We start from the raw sequence: 22,909 nt of genomic DNA, 5'->3' as shown, positions 1-22,909 counted from the left end.
CTCATCAAGTCTGGAGCAACCACAATCCCTCCCAGCCCCTATCCCTGTAACCCCATGTATTTACCCTGCTGGTCTCCTTGACTCTAAGGGGCAATTTAGCATGGCCAAGTCACCTAACCCGCACATCTTGGGACTTTAGCTTTTCAAATTTCTGCTTTCTGTGTATAAACCCAGTTCCCTGCTGAAACCATTGAATCTTGCTTCCAGTACCTTTCCTAGATGGTGCATTCCAGATAATAACAACCATTAAATAAAACTCAACTTTTGTTGCCAGTTTTCTTAAATCTGAGTCCATTGAATGACAACCCTGCTGCCAATGAAAACAGTTTCTACCCATTGGCTTTTATCAGGATACACCTACACAGCCACACATAAATTTGAGCATCTCCATCAAATTCCCCTAACTGCTCCTATTTTGAGGAAAATAACCCTAACTTCTTCATGTAACTGAAGTCCCTTGGTATCCTTTCCAATATCGCGACAATAGGAGGGATTTTCCAATCACTTGACAGTCTAGCAACACGTCCATTGACTTCAGGTGGGAAATTCTCAAAAACCAGAAAATTCTGCCCAATACTGCCCAATCTTAGCCATGGCCTAAGCATCAATTAATGATCACTTAACCATAATTCCTTTTTTTTTAATATAAATTTTTTGCTTTTGTTCATAAAGCCAAGGATCCCGGATGCTTTTTGAACTTGATCAACTGTCATCGAAGATTTGTTTGCATCAATCCTCAATTGCCTCTGATACTGCTGTCTCTCTAAATTTGTGCCATTTCTATGTAAGTTTTTACAAGGTGGTTGGAAGTGGATTTGCATCTGATTGGAAAATCTTTGAGTAATTAAATGGAATGAAAAGACCAACAGCTTTCAGTTGCTTCATTCAAAGGATGTCTCTTGATGGTTGACATGGAACAGTATCTACATAGATTACCCCCATCTCCCTGGTTTAAAGCCATGAAGATCATATGGAACAGTGTCTGGATAGATTACCCCCATCTCCCTGGTTCAAAGCCATGAAGGCCATATGAAGCTGGCAATGTATCAGTAATGAGCATAATATGTGTAGGAAAGCAATTAAAACAACACAACTTGCATTTATATGCCATCTTTCATGTGGTGTAACATCTCAAGACATTTCTCATACACAAAATGAAGAAGGTTTTGGACATTGGTCATTTAGCTTTGGGGGTGGTAGCAAGACATCATTCATTTTCAAGGAGTTGGTATCAAGCTCTGATACAGGACAACATCAATTTTTAATAGCAATAACAGAAAAGATAATATAGTGGGGAAAATAAAACATAATTTTGATTGGTATTTTCCATGGGAAATTGATGAAAAAGGCATTGTACTGATAAAGAAATGATCATTTTTAATTTGAAACGCGTGGCACCTTCAGCAGAAAGAGTCATTCTCATTAATGTTAATGTCAAAGTACCTGATAGCTTTTCTACCTGAAACATTAATGTGTGGTTCACCTTGGAAGGTCATTTATTGTCTTTGTGGGTGTGGAAGTGGCTTAGATCTTTATTTTCTTGGTGACCAGAGTTATGACATTTTATAACTTGGAAGAGACCATTCTGCCATTGGGCTTGGAAGAGTTATACATTGAGGCCCACTCCCCTCCCTTTGCCCCTACAATCATAATTTTTTCCACTATTGATCTCCTTTCCATTTAAATATCATCATAGACATTTGTCTTAATGACCCCCTGTATTAAACAAAATCTAAGAATTTATTTGGTGACAATCTGAAACCCAAACTCCCTGGTTATTGTCAGCAGAGAGAGTTTGTTTTCTATTAATTTCATCAAAACCTCTCAAGTGGGCTTTATCAGATCTTTTAATCCTTCTCAGCAGCTTTATAAATTTAAAAATTTAAGAATAAAGAAAGTGAAAAACTTTGTGCTGAAAGAGTTAATTGTTCAATTCAAGTATTGAGGTGCTTTGATGGAAATAAATGTTTAAAAAGTAACTGTTGATATCAGTTGCAAGTATTTGTCTAGATTTATAGTTTCTTTGCGTAATCCCTTTCCGTGTACACTGTCAAATAAACAAAATAATTGTTCAGATTGGACACCAAACCATCCCTGTTGCTTCAAAATGCTAATGCTTTGAATAGTTAGTCATCTTTTTGCACCATAATCAAATTTAGGGACAAAGGGACAGTGTAAGCATTTCAACATTGTGCCTGGTACACCATTTCATGGAAGTCTTTTAAATTGCAATTCCCTTTACTTACATTCTTTAAAACACTCGTTCTCAGGCAAGTATCTATATCCTTTTTACAATGTCAACCGATTGATGGCTCTCTAAGGTAATGTATTCTGCACACAAATCATTTTGGTTTACTTAGCAGCACATTGTACATAGAAAATCTCAATCTGTATTTCTAATCATTACTATTCTGTAACATATTTAATGTTGATTTTCTAACCTTTGGAAAGAAATCAAAGTCAATTTAAGAAATTCAAGTCAGGAGAATATTTCCCTGTAATATCGACTTTGGACTCAATGCCACCTACCTTCTTATAATTATCACTACATAATTACAATGGAACTGAGTTCAACATAGTTACATAGACTAGCAGGGAGCTTTCCATGGAATGTAACCTTCCTGCCCTTGTACACTGTGACATCCTTTTGTCAGCAGCTTCTTTGGACTAACTAAAAAATACACTTAATCACTCCTGGCTAGCTGGCTGGTTAGGTAAAGAGTCCCTCTTTCTTACATGAGACTGGGTTGATATAGTTCAGATAGAAAAAAAGTTTTCCATTTTTATCAGGAACACAAAGCAGACATGTACAACCTTTCCATTGAGAAAGATTTATTTGCAATACAGCAAAATTCACCTTTATTTTAAACCATTTCCATTACTTTAGGGAGCGTGCCTCTTACAAGTTGCAACAATCCCTCAGTCCACAGCTAGTTAATGTTACAGTAAAGGACAGCAATGTCTTGGCAAGAGAAACCTCCATTACTCTACCACGTTGAACATTTCTCTGACTTAATGTAGTTATTATTATAATCTTGAAATGTCATGTGTTGCTTACCAGTGTTATATATTTCTCACTCAGTATTTGAAACTACAAGAGTTGTTTTAATAATTTACAGATCGTGCAAAATTTTTATGTGCTGAACCTTTGATCTCATTGGCTTGGAATTTATCTTTTACTTGCCTAATAGGGCAGCACGGTGGCACAGTGATTAGTGCTGGTGCCTCGCAGTGCCAGGGACCCAGGTTCGCTTCCCAGCTTGGGTCACTGTCTGTGTGGTGTCTGCACGTTCTCCCCGTGTCTGCATGGGTTTCTTCTGGGTGCTCCAGCTTCCTCCCACAGTCCAAAAGACGTGCTGGTTAGATGCATTGGCTGTGATAAATTCTCTCTCAGTGTACCCGAACAGGCACCGGAGTGTGGCGACTTGTGTATTTCCACAGTAACTTCACAGCAGTGTTAATGTAAAGCCTACTTGTGACACCAATAAATAAACTCAATATTATGCACCTTTCACTGCAGAGTTTTGCCATCTTTTTTGCAAGCGAAGCAGTTGTGATGCTCCTTGGTTGGGAATTGCTGGCACATAGCTGCTTCAGTCTAATTCATTCAAGAGTTGCATTGTTCAGTTGCTTTCTCTATGCGGCCACAGTCATTATGCACAGTAGGAACAGTTTGCCAGTGAAGTACGCAGCTTACATTTACTATTTTTTAGGCTACACTTCTGTGTCTGGAATTTCCCCATCTTCATAATGTCTGACTAACCCCTCCTTAATAATTCAATAACACCAATTAATTGGATTTCTGTGAGACATGATGCTCTCTACTGAATAGCTATGTCCATCTCAATAGAACTCAACTTCCTCATTAATGCTCAGCACCACCGCCCCCCCCCCCACTCACTCACTCTCTCTCTCTCTCTCTCTCTCTCTCTCTCTCTCTCTCTCTCTCTCTCTCTCACACACTCTCACACACTCTCACACACTCACACACTCTCACACACACACACACACACACACACACACACACACACACACACACACACCCCCCCCCCCCCCCCCCACCCTACCCTATAGTATTATTTTCCAGGACCACAGGACATGGGGCAGGCACAGTGGTTAGCACTGCTGCCTCACAGCTCCAGGGACCTGAGCTTGACTCCTGGCTTGGATCACTGTTTGTGTGGAGTTGCACATTCTCCCTGTGTCTGTATGGGTTTCCTCTTGGTGCTCTGGTTTCCTCCCACACTCCAAAAATGAGCGGTTTTGGTGGACTCGCTGGGCTAAGTTGCCCCTTACTGTCAGGGAGTCTACCAAGGGTAAATGTATATGATCATGGGGATAGGGCCTAGGTGGGATAGTGGTTGGTGCGGACTCAATGGGACGAGTGGCCATCTTCTGCATTGTCGGATTCTATGAGGTCCCGTCCGAGGTGATCCTCTGCAACAGGTTTCCCGGGGTAGATGGGCGAGGAATGCAAAATGCCGTAGATATCACCAGGACCAGTGGCCAATGGCATGCTGCCTCTGCTGCATGAAAAATCGCCCCCCTCAGCTTTAGATCTCCCCATAAACCTCAACCTCCCAAGCTGACCAATGTCTTGAGAAATAGGAAACGTAGAGAATTGGAGCATGAGTAGACCATTTGGCCCTTGGAGTCTGCTCCACCATTCATTGTGATCATGGCTGATCATCCAACACAATAGCTTGTTCCCGCTTTCTCCCATATCCTTTAAAGCCCTTTCAACCCAAGAGCTATATCCAACTCTAGGATGGTAGAGTGGCTAACACTGTTGCCTCATAGCGCCAGAGAGTTGGGTTCAGTTCTGGCCTTGGGTCACTGTCTGTGTGGAGTTTGCACATTCTCCCTCTGTCTGTGCGGGTTTTCTCCCACAGTCCAAAGATGTTCAGATCAGATTGATTGGCCATTGGTCGTAGAATCGTACAGTTCAGAAGGAGACCAGTTGGCCCATCAAGTCTGCACCAAGCACAATTCCACCCAGGCCCTATGCCCATAGTCCCATGCATTTACCCTAGCTTATCCCCTGCTACTAAGGGGCAATTTAGCAAGGCCAATCCACCTAACCTGCACGTTTTTGGACTGCGAGAAGGAACTAGAGCACCCGAAATTGTCGGAAGTGTCAGAGGGATTTGCAGGGTAAATTTGTGAGGTTACGGGGATAGGGCCTGGATGGGATTGTTGTCAGTGCAGGCTCAATGGACCACGTGGCCTCCTACTGCACTGTAGGGAGTCTATGATTCTTGAAAACAAGTAATGGGGTTGGGGTGAGTTTCAGTTTGGGGTTGAAGTTGCGGGATGGGGCTGGACCTGGAAGTATGCTTGTCCATCTCCCGACCATGAGACTGACCATTCATCTTCCACTCTGACAAAATGGGGCAAAGGAGTCATCTGGGATAAATGCTTCAGCCACAACACTTTTTCCTTTGGGCTTTCATCCCAATCCCCACTTGCTCTCAAATATTGCTTAAAACTCTTGGACCATGTTTTTGATCCATTTCTTTAATTTATCCCATCACTGCGTAATGCCCTCCTCGTTCAGCACCTGAAACTTGATGCTCGGTGAAGGGTGTTACAGATGTAAATGCAAATCTATGACTTTGCAGCCAATCTTCAAGAATAATATGAAGAATGCAAGTTATGTATATGATCCCAATCTTTAAATTGTTGGATCAACTGCTAATTTTTTATTTTTCCAGTGACCAAACCGTAAATGTTTTTTTTTCCCCTGCAGATTCTGAAGTACAGAATAATCTTTCAGAATCAACACCTCAGACCTTCAGAACCAGCCTTTTGTTTGTCTATTGGTATCTTCCCTGGTCTACTTGCATTGAGTTACATTTGACTGAAAGTTTTGCTGCTCGACTTTTGTAGAGTGTGACAGAATCTGTGACCCGGTGTTTCCAATGCCTAAAAATAGCAAAGTTGCGAAGAGGGAACTGGATGAAGATGTCACAGAGTCCGTCAAGGATCTTCTTTCCAATGAGGACATGAATGACGATCAGTTTAAGAAGAGCACATTGTATGTGGATGACTCCCAGGCTGACAAAGATGTGGACCTCGAAGAAGGATCTGATAGTGAAGATGAGAGGCCTGCCTGGAATAGCAAACTTCAGTACATCCTGGCACAGGTCGGATTCTCGGTTGGTTTAGGCAATGTCTGGAGATTCCCATATTTATGTCAAAAGAATGGTGGAGGTAAGTGTTAAACCATCAGAATGATCTACCTTGGGTCTAATAAATGCATTAATGGTGACAGGATTGAATTTGTGTAAAATCACTCTTTGTAGTTTTCAAAACCTTGTCATTACTGTGAGCCGTGTTTGAAATTTAGCAATCTTACTGCGTTTTCTTATAATTAAGTATCGTTAGGTTCCTTATGATAGGGAGGATTATAATCTGCATTCCAGTCTCACATTTATGTGCAGCCATGTCGAATAATTTAATTGGACCTAAAGTTTTTGTGGTCACTTCCAAGCCTAAGAGATGTGTCACACAACTCACTTTTTGCACAGCGATTCCCTGTTTTTAATTTTGTTTTGAACAGAACTGTTTTTTTCTTACGCATCTACGAAATGTTGGGCGCACCATTTTTTTTTAAAACAAAAATCAGACTGAATAAATGCACCTCACTTTGAATAGTTGAGTATGAAATTCAAATGAATTTTTAACTGTGGCAAAATTACATCAACGTGAAACCAGAATATGAAAATCAGATTTTATAAGTTAACCCCCATCATTTTGAAAAGTGTGCCACAAAATTGATGAATTAAAGTCAACAGGTGAGATCATCTTCCTGCTTTTCACGCTAGCAGGGATTTTTCAGCCTTTGGCAGTATTTTCCAGTCCTGCCGAATTTTAAGCAAATCTGGAAAATACTGACCCTCCTTAACCCTTCTGCTATTGCAATGGGACTGTAAACCCTCCATGGGTTTCCCGGCAGCGCGAGGTGGCTTCGATGGGAAATCCCATAGACAGAAGCAGGATCAGAAGGTTGTGTCGCTGACCAATGGTGGGGCACCTCCTGTCACTGAGAAACATGGCATGGGGGGGGTGGCAAAGAATCTCGCCCAACACGTTTCATCAAAATATCACAGATCTGTCGGACTTTTTATTAAATCAAACGTCTGTTAAAACTGAACAGCAGCAAGGTTTAATGTGAAATGACGATGGCAGGATGTAAAACCATGTTTTCTCGTCTTCAGGGGCTTACCTGGTGCCGTATTTGATTTTGCTGCTTATCATTGGGATTCCGCTCTTTTTCCTGGAGCTTGCGGTGGGTCAAAGAATCAGACGAGGCAGCATTGGTGTGTGGAATTTCATCAGCCCAAGACTCGGAGGAATAGGATTTTCAAGCTGCATTGTATGTTGATTTAAAACATATATTTGTTTTGTCCATGGAAGATCACAAAATTAGTTGTGAATAAAGCAAAATACTGCCGGATGCTGGACATCTGAAATAAAAATAGAAAAACCCAGGAGATCTGGCAGCATCTGTGGAGACGGAAATAGACGGCGAGATTCTCTTTAACAGGGGTCCTTGACAATCTACATCTTTATGCATTCTGATTGTTTAATGGTTAGGGGTAAGTTTTTCACTCAGAGGGTGGTGAGTGAGTGGAATCGGCTGCCGTCATTGGTGGTGGAGGTGAACTCGCTGGGGTCTTTTAAAAGACTTCTGGATGAGTATATGGGGTTTTATGGGATTGGGGGTTATAGATAGGTGTTGATGTGATCGGCGCAACTCGTGGGCCGAAGGGCCTGTTTGTGCTGTAGTGTTCTATGTTCTATGATACTTTTAGCATCTTCTCAGCCTTCTGTATCCTCAATTACATTCACTTGCCCTCTCCCCCTCACCCTCATAGTATGAATCTTCGCTGATTCTCTTTGCTCTCAGCTCTGATGAGTGGTCATCCAGACTTGAAACGTTGACCCTATTCTCTCCCTACAGATACTGCCAGACCTGCTGAGGTTTTCCAGCATTTCCTGTTTTTGTGTGGGCGAGACTCTTTGGTTCTCCCTGCCCCTTCTATAGCATGGTTCTCGATGGAAGGCAGGTGCCCTGCTGTTGCCTGGCAGTGGGATCTTCTGCTGTCAGTGAGATTTCCCATTGAATTCACCCCACGTCACTGGGAAACCTGTCAACGAGACTGGAAGATGTCACCAGCGGGAACAGCACAGAGTTAATACTTGAGTCCGTGTGACTCTTCAAAGTAGTCTATGAGGGCAATTGAGGCTAGCTTAGGGGCTTAAATAAAAAGGGTGGCATGGACAAGTTGGACCAAAGAGCCTGTTTCTATGCTGTAAACCTCTATGACTATAATAATAGCAAATTATGCCTCTGGTAATGATTTGATTTTTTTCCTCTACCCCAAATCGTCTCCAACAGGACTGAAAAGTTCTTTCTCCCTGTTACAATAATTTGAGGATTTTTGGATTCAAATCCCATTGTTTTAAACCTTCCAACGTACATTGGAGAACTTGCCAGTACGTAGAAATCAGGCACAATATCTTTCTCCCTTCTTTTTATCTATTCATGTGGATGTGGACATGGCTGGCTAGGCCAGCATTTATTGCCTCACCCCCTTTTGAGCTTTCTCGGAGGAACAAAAATGTCAGCGTTGCTTGCAATTATTTTAAAATTACAGATCAGTCCGAACTGTAATTAAAACTCACTGTGCATGTAATTATAGGCTCTGATTTAATGGTTGCCTCCTTTTCGTGAAATTAGTCTAAAATGCACTGAGGTTTCCCCCTGGCCTTGAAATTGTGTGCAGGTTATTTGGGGGCCAGGCTATTTGAATAACTAGCATGAAATCTCAGTACATTAGCAACTTTCCTAAAGAGAAGGAAGGGGCAGAATTTTTGGCCCCTCCCACTGGCAATATTTTCCAGTCCTGCCGAAGTCAATGGAATTTTGAACGCCTCGCTACATTTTACGGTCTCGCTGCCGCAATGGCGGGACTGTAAAATTCCACCTACAGTGTCTTTTTGCCTCAATGTCAGAGTTAATGCAGCAAAATAAAAGTTACAGGTAAGACTATTTAAAGTCACAATATTCATTGTGTAGTCTGTGGGCCACTCGCAGTCTTCACGTTTCTTTTCTGCAGTCTGTTTGCTTTCCTGATCATTGACTCTCTTCTCTTGCTCTCTCACTTGCTTCTACCCTCTTGCCACCTGCAATGTAACATTACCAATGTGTTTATCTCATATAATCTTTTTCTCTGTGTTTTACACGCCTGGGGTGAAATTCTCCAGCTGCGCTGATCTAAAAGCTGGAAAGGAGATGGTGGTGGTGGGTTGGCGGGTGGGTGTGGTCTCCCTCAAGGGCTCCCTTTCCATATCGGGCCCCACCCAAGGTGAGGATGTTTTCTTCCCTCCAGCAAGACCCTGACTCACTTTAGCCTCACTTCCCCTCCCTGCAGTGATTGGTGGGGATGCATTCCCGACTGAATGTCTCCCTGTGTAGGCCAAAGCATGCTCAGGAACGTGGCTTCCATCTCCCCACCCTGAGACTGCTGGGGGTGTAGCTGGTGCTTTCGCCACCTGGTGGAGGGGCCCTGCAAGTGCTGCTAAAATGCCAGTAGAGAAAGAAAGCAGTGCTTAATTGTTCACTAAAAGTGGCTCGATTGGTCTCCTGTGGGTGGGCAGAATACCACTTCTCCTGCCAGGAATGAAAGGATGGTTTGGAAGTGGGAAAATGACAGGTTCCCAGTGCCACTTTGCCAGACTTCCTGCTTCACAACCCATCCCCAAAGGCCCGTGTTTCAGCTGAGTGTATTTAATAATACATTTTAAAATATATTTACTTAATACTATCACAAGTAGGCTTACATTAACACTGCAATGAAATTACTGTGAAAATCCTCTAGTCGCCACACTCCGGTGCCTGTTCAGGTACACTGAGGGAGAATTTAACATGGCCAGTCCACCTAACCAGCACGACTTTTGGGTTCGGGGAATAAACCGGAGCACCTGGAGGAAACTCATGCAGACGTGGGGAGAATGTGCAAACTCCACACAGACGGTGACCCAAGCCAGGAATTGAACCTTCATCTGTGGTGCCAAGAGGCAGCAGTGTTACTCACCATGCCATCCACTGGTACCCATGATATGAGTCAGTAACTGGAATGGCATGTCACCTTACCTCTCCCTCTTCTGCAGAACCTACTAGGCTTTTCCGCCCCTTTTTTTTAGCCCAGTGTTGGGGGAGGGGCCATCACTCCACTTACCCACCTTCCAGTTCATCAGGAGTGTTGCACAATGATGTCAGAAGCAGAACTGAATTTGTCCTTTATTAGTCACTTAATTCTTTACGTTCATTATAAACATCGATCAGTTTTCTTGTGCCAGTGTAGGTCTTATCACTGACTATTTGTAGTGTAGTGCCAAAGCTGGCATATTTGACAAATGTAGAAACAAAACGAATACATGATAACGCTAAGCTTTCCTGCTTAAACTTCCTATTTATAGCTGCATTTCTTCTAGTCGCTCTTGATTGGTTTAATTTTCCCATGTGGCCCACTTCACTAGAATTTCAGTCCCCTGAGCTGCAGGTTGCTCTGTTTTCAATCCTTTCGTTTGCCATGAAGCAGATGATAATCGGGCTCCTGATTTGAAACTTTCCTGTTTCTCTCAGCTGCTGCCTAATATCCTAATCCTTGCAAATGCTCCAATAGTGCTTTCAGGGTTCCCAGTCTAGCCAGGTCATACCTGGGTACTTGGCAATAGGGCCTCTCAGTTGATTACCACAAAAGGTTTGCTTGGCATTTACAGCCTTTGCCAGTGATTCATACTTACTACTTTATTTATTGAAGCGAGATCCATTATCCACCTCCTGCTGATTCCTGACCCCGGAAAACTTCCTGTGATTTCTCTGTCAATGTTCCCATCCTCAGTTCCTGGAATCTAACTCCTGTGACTCCCCTCCCATGGCTCCACGCTTGGTTCCATTGCTGCTAAGCCCAAATACCCAGGTCCCAACATAGCTCAGTCTTAGTACCTCCTTCCCACTGCTAGGCTCGGGTGGCAGCGATTAGCACTGCTGCCTCACAACACCAGGGACTGGGTTTGATTTCCAGCTTGGGTCACTGTCTGTGCGGCATCTGCACATTCTCACCGTGTCTGCATGGGTTTCCATCAGGTCTCTGGTTTCTTCCCACACTCCAACAATGTATTGATTGGATACATTGACCATGCTAAATTCTCTCTGTGTACCCAAACAGGCACTGGAATGTAGCAACCAAGGGATTTTCACAGTAACTTAATTGCAGTATTAATATAAGCCTAGTTGCAACCCTAATAAATAAACTCTCTACTAATCTCATACTCTAGACCCTCACTCCCAAGCTCAAGGACCTCTCCCTGCAATATTTCCAAAACTCAACAACCTTCTGATCTTCTCATATCCCTCTCCTAGGAGTATCAGACTACAGAACCATTCTCCCAACATCACTCCTACCCAGCAATCATCTGGGATATCTATTCTGCATTTTAAAAGCATTAGGACATCAGTGCACAGTGAAACAGCCATAATGATCAATGATCAATCTACACAAAACAATGACCAAGATTCAGATTTCCAACTTGAGGAAAATATGGACATATCTAAACAAATCGCGCATACCACCCTACCATCCATTGACACTGTCTACACTTCCCGCTGCCTCAGAAGAGCAGCCAGCATAGTCAGGGACCTATCCTGGACATGCTCTCTTCCAACTTCTCCTGTCGGGGAAAAAGATACAAAAGTCTGAGGTCACGTACCAACCGACTCAAGAACAGCATCTTCCCTGTTGCCATTAGACTTTTGAACGGACCTACCTTTATATTAAGCTGATCTTTCTCTACACTCTAACTGTGACTTGAACACTATGTTCTGCACCCTCTCCTTTCCTTGCCTATGTATACTATGTATAGCACGCAAGAAACAATACTTTTCACTGTATACTAATACATGTGACAATAATAAATCAAATCAAATTGGAAATTCTTCCATAGTAGAAAGCAATTAAAAAGTTCTGTTTGACTGATTGCATCACAATGGATTGATGATCTGGGTACTTCCTTTGAAATAAAACACCATATTCTTGGAGTGTCAGCAATGTCTTGGGAAATACACATCCCCATGGCTGTCCACAGTAACATCAGTGTCATTTTAAAAGGACATTGAAATACATGGTACAACACCATTATTCAACTGTTGAATTGCAGTTGTGTGCAACATGGTGGGAATTTTAAACCCCTTGGACAACTGTGGGGTAAGAATGTTTAATTCCTTCAACCTGACCCCAATTGCTTCTGATTTTAATGGAGGGAGGGGTTGCAAAAGGTTGGGGGTATGTGGGATGTGTCTCTATTTCATCTGGGCTTTTGCTTTTAACGCATGGAGGTTGTGAATCCTGAATCTCAGGAATCACAACAGGTTACAGAAGGTGAGAAGAGGTGGATGCCTGTAGCAAGTATCTTCATTGAATTGCAGAGTGTAGAAGAAGCAGGAGTGGTACCTGCAATCCCAACAAGTTTACCATCATGGGGTTGGCCAACACCCCTCCTGGTTCAATGCCCACAATGTCCAAGCTCCCCATGATATACAATAGGCCACAACCTGCCCAGCTCCACCATCCAGTTCCAATGAAGGTTCATCCAGACTCAACGTTGGCTGAATTCTCTTTCCACAGATACCATCAGACCTGCTGAGTTTTTCCAGCATTTTCTGCTTTGGTTCTGCCATCCTCCTATCTGGTCTGGCCTCAAACGCATCCCAATCTCAGGCTTCCCTCCCTGAATGGCAGCCAGACTCTGAACATAGGCTGGGCGTTTAGATGGGAAAACTGTTGAAAAAATAATTGAGGAAATGTCCTGCAGGTAAGTTGCGCGGAGGGTGTGGAGAGTCTACAGAAGGATCTAGATAGGTTGGGCGAATGGGCCAGGAACTGGCAAATGGAATTTAATGTTGGCAAGTGCGAGGTGGTCCACTTTGGTAGGAATAATGGTAGGAAGGACTATTACTTACGTGGCGAAAAACTGCAGCAGGCGACAGTGCAGAGGGACCTCGGTGTCCTTGTGCATGAGTCGCAAAAACCCAGCCTGCAGGTGCAGCAGGTGGTCAGGAAGGCGAATAGGATGCTGGCCTTCATAGCGAGGGGGATTGAATATAAAAGTAGGGAGGTCTTGCTGAGGCTGTATAGGGCATTGGTGAGGCCGCAGCTGGAGTACTGTGTGCAGTTTTGGTCGCCGCACTTACGCAAGGATATTTTGGCCTTGGAGGGAGTGCAGAGGAGGTTTACTAGGCTGATACCGGAGTTGAGGGGGTTGAGCTATGAGGAGAGGCTGAATAAACTAGGCTTGTACTCGTTAGAGTTTAGAAGAATGAGGGGCGATCTCATTGAGACATATAAGATGATGAATGGGATGGATAGGATAGAGGTGGAGAGACTCTTCCCACTCAGAAAGGACAGTAGGACTAGGGGGCACAGCCTCAAGATAAAGGGGGTGCGGTTTAGAACGGAGTTGAGGAGGAACTTCTTCACTCAAAGGGTGGTGAATCTCTGGAATTCTCTGCCCGTTGAAGTGGTGGAGGCTGCCTCGCTAAATATTTTTAAGATGCGGGTTGATGGGTTTTTGATAAGCGAGGGGATTAAGGGTTATGGGGAGAGGGCGGGAATGTGGAACTGAGCCACGACAGATCAGTCATGATCTTATTGAATGGCGGGGCAGGCTCGAAGGGCTAGATGGCCTATTCCTGCTCCTATTTCTTATGTTCTTATGTTCTAAGTTCTATGGCACAACCCTGACTTCTGGGATTCTCATCTGAAAATCCAACTCTTTATTGTCTCTCTTATTTTTCTTCCCTCCCCCACTCTTTTCCCCATTTTATCCCCCTGTCGTTCCCTTTTCTTCCCCTTTTATTCTCAATTTTACTTCCCTCCCCCATATCTTCATCTGTCACAATTCAGCTTCTCTGCCGTTTGGCCATTCACACCTTCTGTTATCTGTATGGACTGTCATTAGCAGTCTTTCTCCTTGTTTCTGTGGCTAGGATTCATGTTTTATTCCCTCCCCCTGCAGTATAAATATCTCTCATTTTCTATGCCTTTTAGCTTTGACAAAGGGTCATCTGGACTCGAAACGTCAGCTCTTTACCCTCCTTATAGATGCTCCCGTTGAGATTTTCATCTTTTGGTTTCAGATTCCAGCATCCGCAGTAATTTGCTTTTATCCACCAGCCCCCAACTCGTTCTTCTTCCCAGTCCCAAGTAAATATCAAAAACCTTGGTGTGCATTTTTAAAGCAAAAAAAGTCTTTGGTTCTAGATACTTGTTCAATTGGAAACTAATTGTATGAAACAAATCTTTCAGCCAATTTCATATCCAATTGTTTTTTGTTATATACTTTTTAAATTTAAATCCTGAAATCAATGTGAAAATTGTTTTCTGTTGATGAGGAACTAAATAATTGTTGTTAAGTGTGAAATGCAAATTTGCATGTTGGATAGCTTTACACAGTAATGAACGTCCCCCAAAATGTTTAGAAATTAAGCATTGAAGTTTATTTATTAGTGTCACAAGCAAGCTTACATTAACACTGCAATGAAGTTACTGTGAAAATCCCCTAGTCACCACACTCCGCCTGCCATCTGTTTGGGTACACTGAGGGAGAGTTTAGCATGGTCAATACACCTAATCTGCTATACCATAGTGCAGGTTCCTGTCAAAGCTGTATTGTTGCTTCAATCTCCCAGTTGTTCTCATATGTGCACAATATACAGAATAGATTTCCTCCCAGTTTGACACAACCCTGCTTTAATTCCACATTCCCACACTGACTCATTCAAAGGCCTTCACATTTAATTGAAGTGCAAAAAAATAAGAGTGCTTATTGTTTTTCTAAATATATGGTAATTAGATCAGATCGGAATAAAATTGCTGCCATCCTTTCATTAGCAACGATAATAAATGGAATAGACAACCAATGTGTTTCCTTCTCATTCATTGAAAGCCATATTGTAGACGCCAAACTCAACGATTTTGGTGATCAGATGACAGGACATGTTTGATCCAGAAAGTTGGAAAAATATAGAATGCTTTAATTTTGTGCCTTCATATTAAATGACTAAGAGACGTGTGGTAAGAAACATTTTATATGGCGGCACAGTGGTTAGCACTGTTGCCTCACTGTGTCAGGGACTGGGGTTCGATTCCCAACATGGGTCATTATCTGTGTAGAGGTTGCAAGTTCTCCCCGTGTCTGCATGGGTTTCATCCAGGTGCTTTGGTTTTCTCCCACAGTCCAAAGATGTGCAGGATAGGTGCATTGGCCATGCTAAATTCTCCCTCAGTGTACCTGAACAGGCGCCAGAGTGTGATGACAAGGGAATTTTCACAGTAACTTCATTGCAGTGTTAATGTAAGCCTACTTGTGACTAATAAATAAATAAACTTTACAAAATTTAAACACTAATACTGCATATCATAAATTGCAGATTATAATTGTTCTAAATTTTTAAAAAATTAAATCTTTTCCATTTGAATAAATTAGTGGGGTATCTTGTTTTCATGCAGATGAAAGGATTCTAAAATGTGTCTTGCTGTTTTGATTGTAGGTGTGCTTCTTTGTAGCTCTGTACTACAATGTCATTATTGGCTGGAGCTTCTTTTATTTGTCCAAGTCCTTTCAGCATCCATTACCCTGGGATCAGTGTCCCTTGGAGAAAAACGGTACCCAGACCTGTGAGTATCCAGCCGTGATATCCTGTTGTAGCACAAGATGTTTTTGTGCGTTAAGACTTACGGACAATGTGATGTCTTCCGCTTTCTTCCAGTTGTGGTGCCGGAATGTGAGAAAAGCTCCGCCACTACCTATTTCTGGTACCGAGAAGCTCTGGATATATCTAACTCCATCTCAGAGAGTGGCGGTCTGAATTGGAAGATGACTATCTGCCTATTCATAGCCTGGCTGATGGTCTGTCTTGCCATGATCAAGGGCATCCAATCTTCAGGAAAGGTTAGTGTTTCTCTTCACTGCTAGTATTAAGATTTCCGTCTTTAATTTGTGCTTCGTAAACCTATTTCCTTGTGAAATAGGCAAACTAATTCTTTCCTGTTCACAGCTGAAAATATGAATGACTGTATTTAGTCAGTATCAGGTGGAATATTTTGAATTCAAAATTACAGACCTGAAAATTTTGAGACCTGCCCAGTGGAAACACAGACTAGACATAGAGATCAGTGCTTGATTCATAACGTTGAGGGTGATGTTACTGGTTTGTCACGCTGGTCGATTGGCCTGGCGAGCTGGTATGATTGTAGGGAGGTGGGAAACCGGGTTTGTGCCCAGTTTCTCACCTCTGACAATGTTACCGGCTCCATTGTAACTAGCGAAATTAGCCTCATGCCTGGGATGAATGGGAGGCTGATTTAAATATCTATTAGCTAATTTTAATATAATGAGTGAGTCCTGGATGCGATTGTCCATGCTGGCTTGCCTTAATGACCTCGCGGTGGAGGTCCTCACCGGCGAGGATCACGTATGGTCTCCATCAACGGTGACCTGACATCATGATCTTGCGGGGGTCATGGTGGATGAGAGGGAGGCCCCCCTGGCCTGGCTGGCCAAAGGTAGGGTGGGCAGTGCCCATTGGCAGTCCACCGGCTATCGTGGAATGTCAACAGATCCAAGAGATCAGGGCCTAAGACCTTGGGGCCTGAATGGCGGGCGGTCCATGACAGGGAGTTGTTTGGGGGGGTGGGTGGGGGGGAGGAGAGGAGGAGGAGGAGGATGCTCCATAGAGTGAGTGAGGGTACTCTGTATTAGGGATCGGCCAGGCGGCGATTGCACAGGGGTGTTGGGGGAACTGGGAGGGAATTAGCCAGAGTGGATGTAGGGGATATCCGAGGAGTGGTCTAGGGAATGTGATGTGGGGCGGGGGGGAGGCATATCTAGGGAGGCAATCGGAGGGGTGGGGGGAATGATAGATCTCCTTGTACACAGTGTACTGGGAGAGCAGAGCGCCTGCATAATGGTGCTTCAGCAGCTCAGCAGCCAGGTTCCTGGCTTGAATAGGTTCTGCCCACTCCCCCTACTGGTGAGAATCATATTTGGGATATTTTTTCCCTAAGTGCGACAAAATAGCATCTGGGAGCTTGCTCGTTCGGCATTTAGAATTTTTTTGGTAAAATCACCCTATTATCTATGTTCTGGTCATTAATTTTAATATTCCGTGATTCTAATACCTATTTAACATGGACAGTTGTCAACCTGGCTAGATATTTTAAATTTAAGGACAGGAATGCTTCCGTGTTTCTTAACAGGTATACAAAATGTTGTCCCAAAATTGATGGCAGCATTGATAGCTCTGCAGCCTCATAACGTCAGGGACTCGGGTTCTCCCCATGTCTCCATGGGTTTCCTTTGGGTACTACAGTTTTCTCCCATGGTCTGAAGGTGTGTAGGTTAGCTGAATTAACCATGCTAAATTCCTCCCTATTCTCCCAAAATGCGCAGATTAGATTAGCCATGGCAAATAGGTGGGGTTACAGGGATAGAGCAGGGGAGAGAGCCTGGGTAATATAAGTTTTTAAAGTTCATTTATCAGTATCACAAGTAGGCTTATACTGTGAAAATCCCTAGTCGCCACACTCCAATGCCTGTTCAGGTACACTGAGGGAGAATTTAGCATGGCCAATGCACCTAACCAGCAGGTCTTTCAGACTGTGGGAGGAGAGTAGAGCACCAGAAAGAAACACACATAGAGACGGGGTGAGCGTGCAGACTCCACGCAGATAGTGACGCAAGCCGGAATTGAACCCGGGTCCCTGGCACTGTGTGAGGCAGTAATGTTAACCACTATGCTGCCTCTGATAGTCTTTCAGAGAGTCAGTGCGTACTCAGTGGACTGAATGATGCCCTTCTGCACTGTAGGATTCTGTGATCAACCTTTTCATTTTGATCTAATGTGCTATTAACTACGTCTTGCCAAGCCATAAGCAAAGCTGTAGCTGCTTTTGTTGCTATGTTCCTAACCTGGGCTCGGACAAAGTTTGATACCCATCCGGTTCATTAATGTCCTTTAGGGAAGGAAATCTGTCATCCTTATCTGGTCTGACCTACATGTGACTCCAGAGCCACAGCAATGTGGTTGACTCTCAACTGCCCTCAGGCAACTAGGATGGGCAATAAATGCTGGCCAACCAGCGACACCCATGTCCCATGTAGGAATTTTAAAAAATGGTTAGGATAAACTTCGTAGACTCATGCTTCAGCTGATAAACAGTGTGCTCTTGATTTGAATTTGAGTCCAATCATATGAGGGTTCATTTTATCAGAACACTACAGCAGCCACTAAACAATTGGCAGAGAAACCAAAATGGAGTAGTTAGTGAATCAATGTGGGATTTGTATCCTTTGAGCCATGTTCACTACTAACTTTTCAGCTTCTTAGAATACAAGGACCTAAGAGATGGGAGTAGACCACTTGGCCCATTGAGCCTGTTCCACCATTCAATACTATCGAGGCTGATCTCGGACCTTTTCCTATTCTCTCCCCATATTCCTTAATCTGTGCGAGACCAAAAGTCTGAGTTAAATGTATTCAGTGGTACAGTAACCCCAAATCCCTCAGACTAGAGAATTGTTCTGTTCACCAATTCACAGATCCTTTCACTCAGAACAAGGATAGATATTGTATGTACATTCTAATGTCTTTTAGGGAGGGGAATCTGCCGTCGTTACCTGACCCAGCCTACGTCTGAACCCAGAACTACAGCAATGTGGGTGGCTGTCTGTTGTTCTCCAAATGCAATTAGGGATGAGCAGTAAATGCTGGCCAGCCAGCAATGCCCATGTCGCACAAATGAATTAAAGACAAATGTTCTAGATTTTACCATTTGTTATGTGTTTTGTTTATTTAGAATATATCACTTGCAATTTTGGTTCTTAGGATTATACCTTAACCTTGTCTTAACATCTCTAGCTTATCCAGGTCTCATCTTTGCCTTCCTCTGCTCCCACTTCCAGGCACTTTTACAGTATGCGCCCCAGAGGACATCGTATCTCCTTCTCTCTTATTGCTCACAAGACAGTGCACCTTTCTTCCTTCCATATACCGATTGTAATTTTCTACCCTCTGGGAAAGGGGGGCCAATTTTTGTCTCAGTACCGCAACAACTGTAAATGCAATCAGTCAGCAGATAATAAAAATATGCAGGCACGCAGTGAGTGACATTGCCAGGGCCAACACCAGTTATGTATTAATTTGCACTGCAGTATTACGCTTTTAATCTTCCCACTGGGCGGCACAGTGGCACAATGGTAAGCACTGCTGCCTCACAGCACTAGGGACCCGGGTTCGATTCCTGCCTTCGGTCACAGTCTGTGTGGAGTCTGCACGTTCTCCCTGCATCTGCATGGGTTTCCTCCAGGTGCTCTGGTTTCCTCCCACAGTCTGAAAGACATGCTGGCTAGGTGCGTTGACCCGAGCAGGCGCAGGAGTGTGGCAACTAGGGGAACTTCACAGTAACTTCATTGCAGTGTTAATGTAAGCCTTACATGTGACTAATAAATAAATAAACACTCTGTAGGTGATACAAGTCAGAAGAAGGGTGGCACAATGGTAAGCACAGCTGCCTCACAGCACTGGGGACCCGGGCTCAAATCTGGCCTCGGGTGACTGTGTGAAGTCTGCACATTCTCCCCGTGTCTGCATGGGTTTCCTCCGGGTGCTCCGGTTTCCTCCCACAGTCCAAAGATGTGCGGGTTAGGTTGATTAGCCCTTAGTATCAGGCGGTGGAGGGGGTGCGGTGGGACTAGCAGAGTAAATAAGTGGAGTTATGGGGATAGGGGGCCTGGGAGGAATTGTGGCTGGTACAGAATCGATTGGCCAAATGGCCTCCTTCTGCACTTTAGGGATTCTATGATTCTAAGGCTACTAGTGTGGCACATTTTACATGATTTAGGAGAAGCTGCCAGCAGATTTAACACATGGTGTTCTTTAGTCCCTTGAGATCTCTGAGCCTCGAAGGCTAGATCCAACTCTTTGCTGCTATGTGTGCTTGTGGAATTTATTGTTGAAATCTGCTGCTTTGAAATGTTGCTATTTTCTTGAAGGTGCAGCTGTATGGCCCTGTTAGACATTTGCCTTGTTGGAATTTTCACCTTCCCAAACCACAAGCAACTCACTGATAGCGTAAGATCGAGCCTTGGAGGAGGAGCTATGCCTACTCCAATCAGCTTGGATCATGTAGATCAAGTCCAAGACAGGTGGAGAGAGCCCTGTCTTGTCAGCTTGGATCGGGAATGTCGCAATTTATTGGGACTCTGAATTGGATTTTATTCCAACCTAATCCAATGGAATTAAGTTTTTCAAAATAAAAACCTCCTCTATTTAAATGTGGCTCGAACAATGCAAATCAGTCAGGCCTCCCAGCAATGTTTTCATGCAGAGTGAGATGACGCTCTGCTCTCCTATGAAGCCAAATCAGCCACCCAAATTTTCCAGCTGTTCCTGCACAGTGCTGTCGAAGTTTCCTTTCGCACATCGGTCAACACACACCGGGCCAGGCAAAGGGGGGAAAATGTATAGAATCGGGCTAGATTTGACAATGGATAACTGTGTATGCCCAAGATTGATGTGTGTTTAGCTTCACCGTGATCATAAACGTGGCCTACAATCTACAGACTTGTTGGCTTCTATCTAGGTCTCTTAGTAAATTGCTGAACAACTAAAAAAAAGAGAGCGCCCATTGCCAGGGGTGCGAGCAACAGCGGTGGGACTTGAGCATTCCTCCGCCCACCAATAATGGGTTGCCCCCGCTGCCACAAAACCTGCCAAGGCATGTGGGAGTGGAGGGGGGTTGGCGGGGGGGGGAGGGGGGGGGGCGGAAGGAGGTCACAGGCAGAAAATCCCACCCTGTATCTTTAGCTCTATCTTCCCCCCTCCAGGCTTCCTCTCCCTCTCCCAAACACCTTCAGTTGGATCTCGCCCTCTCCCTTCGTTCAACATTACAGAATAAATTTTCATTTTCGCCACCACACAGACAGTCACGAAAATGAAAATCAGGAAGGTTTTCCACACACGGCAAGAGTTTGTTCTCATTAGCTGATCAGGCTGGCAGTGCAGATGAAAATTTACCCCCATGTGTTTGTTTCCCTTATTGCCAAAGGCAGCATACTAAAATAGAGTCAGAAGCTTGTTCACTGGAGACAGAATCCTTGGGCGTACATTGCCTCAGGGAGTCTGCACTACAGGAACCAAGAAAGAAAGTTAACCCTTTTTCTCTGGGTTTTAGCCCAGACCATGCAATAGTTCAAAGTCTTTCCTGTGAAAATATCTCTTGTTCTTTTATATTAGGAGTCTCTGAACAGTGATTGTGTGAAGATCATGAGATGTGGATGAGAATGCAGGGGAGGTGATGCCTAGTGGTATTATTGCTAGACTATTAATTCAGAAACTCAAGTAATGTTTTGGGGACCTAGGTTCAAATTCTGCCACAACAGATGGTGGAATTTGAATTCAATGAAAGATACCTGGAATTAAGAATCTACTGATGACCACAAAACCATTGTCAATTGTCGGAAAACCCATTTGATTTACTAATGTCCTTTAGGGAAGGAAATCTGCCGTCTTTACCCTGTCTGGCCTACATGTGACTCCAGATCCACAACAATGTGGTTGGCTCTTAACTGCCCTCAGGCAACTAGGGATGGGCAATAAATGCTGGCCTGCCAGTGATGCCCATAAAGGGGATGAATTGAAGCTGGGTTAATGAGTATGTGTATGATTCATGTAAACATTTTATGTTTGACTTGTTTTGAGGATATGTGTTGGGGGATGGAGGAGGTGCATTGGGATAAGGAACTGTCATGCCAGATGTTTCAGATATTTTCCCTCAAATATGGCTGGCTGGAGGGCATATTAGGAAGAATTGTTTTTTGCAATATGATTGATGAATATTTGAGGAAAATGGAATACCCAAGGAGAAGCACATTGACAGAGAGGCGTGGCATTCATGACTTATCAGTGGCTGACAACATGATACCCACAAGAAATCAAAATGCAAACATGGCAGGATAAGCAGATGGCCTGTGAAGGGGATTTTGTTTTCACGTATAATTCCCAGGATGTACTACCAGCAAAAATAAACACATTTCTGGTGGTCTGGGATGTGTGTGCGCAGAATGAGCAGAAATGCATATTCCCACTGCCTTGAACAATGGGGCAGACAGGCCTGTGTTGTGCGTTATAAAATCTGTCATTGTGGTCATATAAAAATTAGTTACAATATATAATACTGTGGCATTGAAATCATATTTCTCAATGTTAGGAAAGGACGCAAATTTGTAAGGAAGTCCATTGCCTGTGATTTGAAGAAAAGCATTCAACGGCATACTTTGTGCTTTTGTTAAAATACAGAAAGTGACATTTTATTAAAGCGCGTTATTATATTTGGCTCCTTGCCCTCTTCTGTGAACTAATATCAGCCACACTCTCTCCCTCAGCAGACAAAGGATAAATGGAAGGGTCTGCCTTTTTCCATTCTCAGGACAAAAGCAAGACACTGCAGACAGGAAATAGGGTGGGATTTTCCAGCTGCGCTTGTTCTGAAACCGGAAAATCCCGCCTGAGGTCAGTGGACCTTTCCATGATCTGCTCCTTGTCTGCTACGAATTCTGTGGCGGGCAGAATGGGAACATTTGCCCCATAGAGGCAGGAATTCCAGAAATGTGAGAGTTAGATGGATTAGCCATGCTAAATTGCCCCTTACTGTCGGGGGGATAAGCTAGGGATTATGGGGAAAAGGTGTGGATGGGACTGTGGTCGGTGCAGACTTGATGGGCTGAATGGCCTCATTCTGCACTGTAAGATTCTACGATTCTCTGAATAGGCCACCGGGTC

General features: G+C 43.7%; 1 protein-coding gene across 3 annotated transcripts in view; it reads left to right on the top strand.

The window, feature by feature from the left end:
* The window catches only part of slc6a15 (solute carrier family 6 member 15), a 47,712-nt gene that overhangs the window by 3,890 nt on the left and 20,913 nt on the right, over positions 1-22,909 (top strand). For all 3 annotated transcript variants that reach the window (XM_080191176.1, XM_080191177.1, XM_080191178.1), the window contains exons 2-5: positions 5,750-6,213; positions 7,221-7,378; positions 15,620-15,746; positions 15,839-16,020. In XM_080191176.1, coding sequence (XP_080047302.1) covers positions 5,922-6,213; positions 7,221-7,378; positions 15,620-15,746; positions 15,839-16,020 — 759 coding nt within the window. In that variant the 5' untranslated portion in view covers positions 5,750-5,921. The remainder of the gene's footprint in view (positions 1-5,749; positions 6,214-7,220; positions 7,379-15,619; positions 15,747-15,838; positions 16,021-22,909) is intronic.

This window comes from Carcharhinus amblyrhynchos, chromosome 6, assembly GCF_965287045.1.
Source record: "Carcharhinus amblyrhynchos chromosome 6, sCarAmb.v2.hapA, whole genome shotgun sequence".
Taxonomy (NCBI): Eukaryota; Metazoa; Chordata; class Chondrichthyes; order Carcharhiniformes; family Carcharhinidae; genus Carcharhinus; species Carcharhinus amblyrhynchos.
The sequence above is the reverse complement of the archived record's forward strand: the minus strand, read 5'-3'. Positions and strand labels throughout refer to the sequence as shown.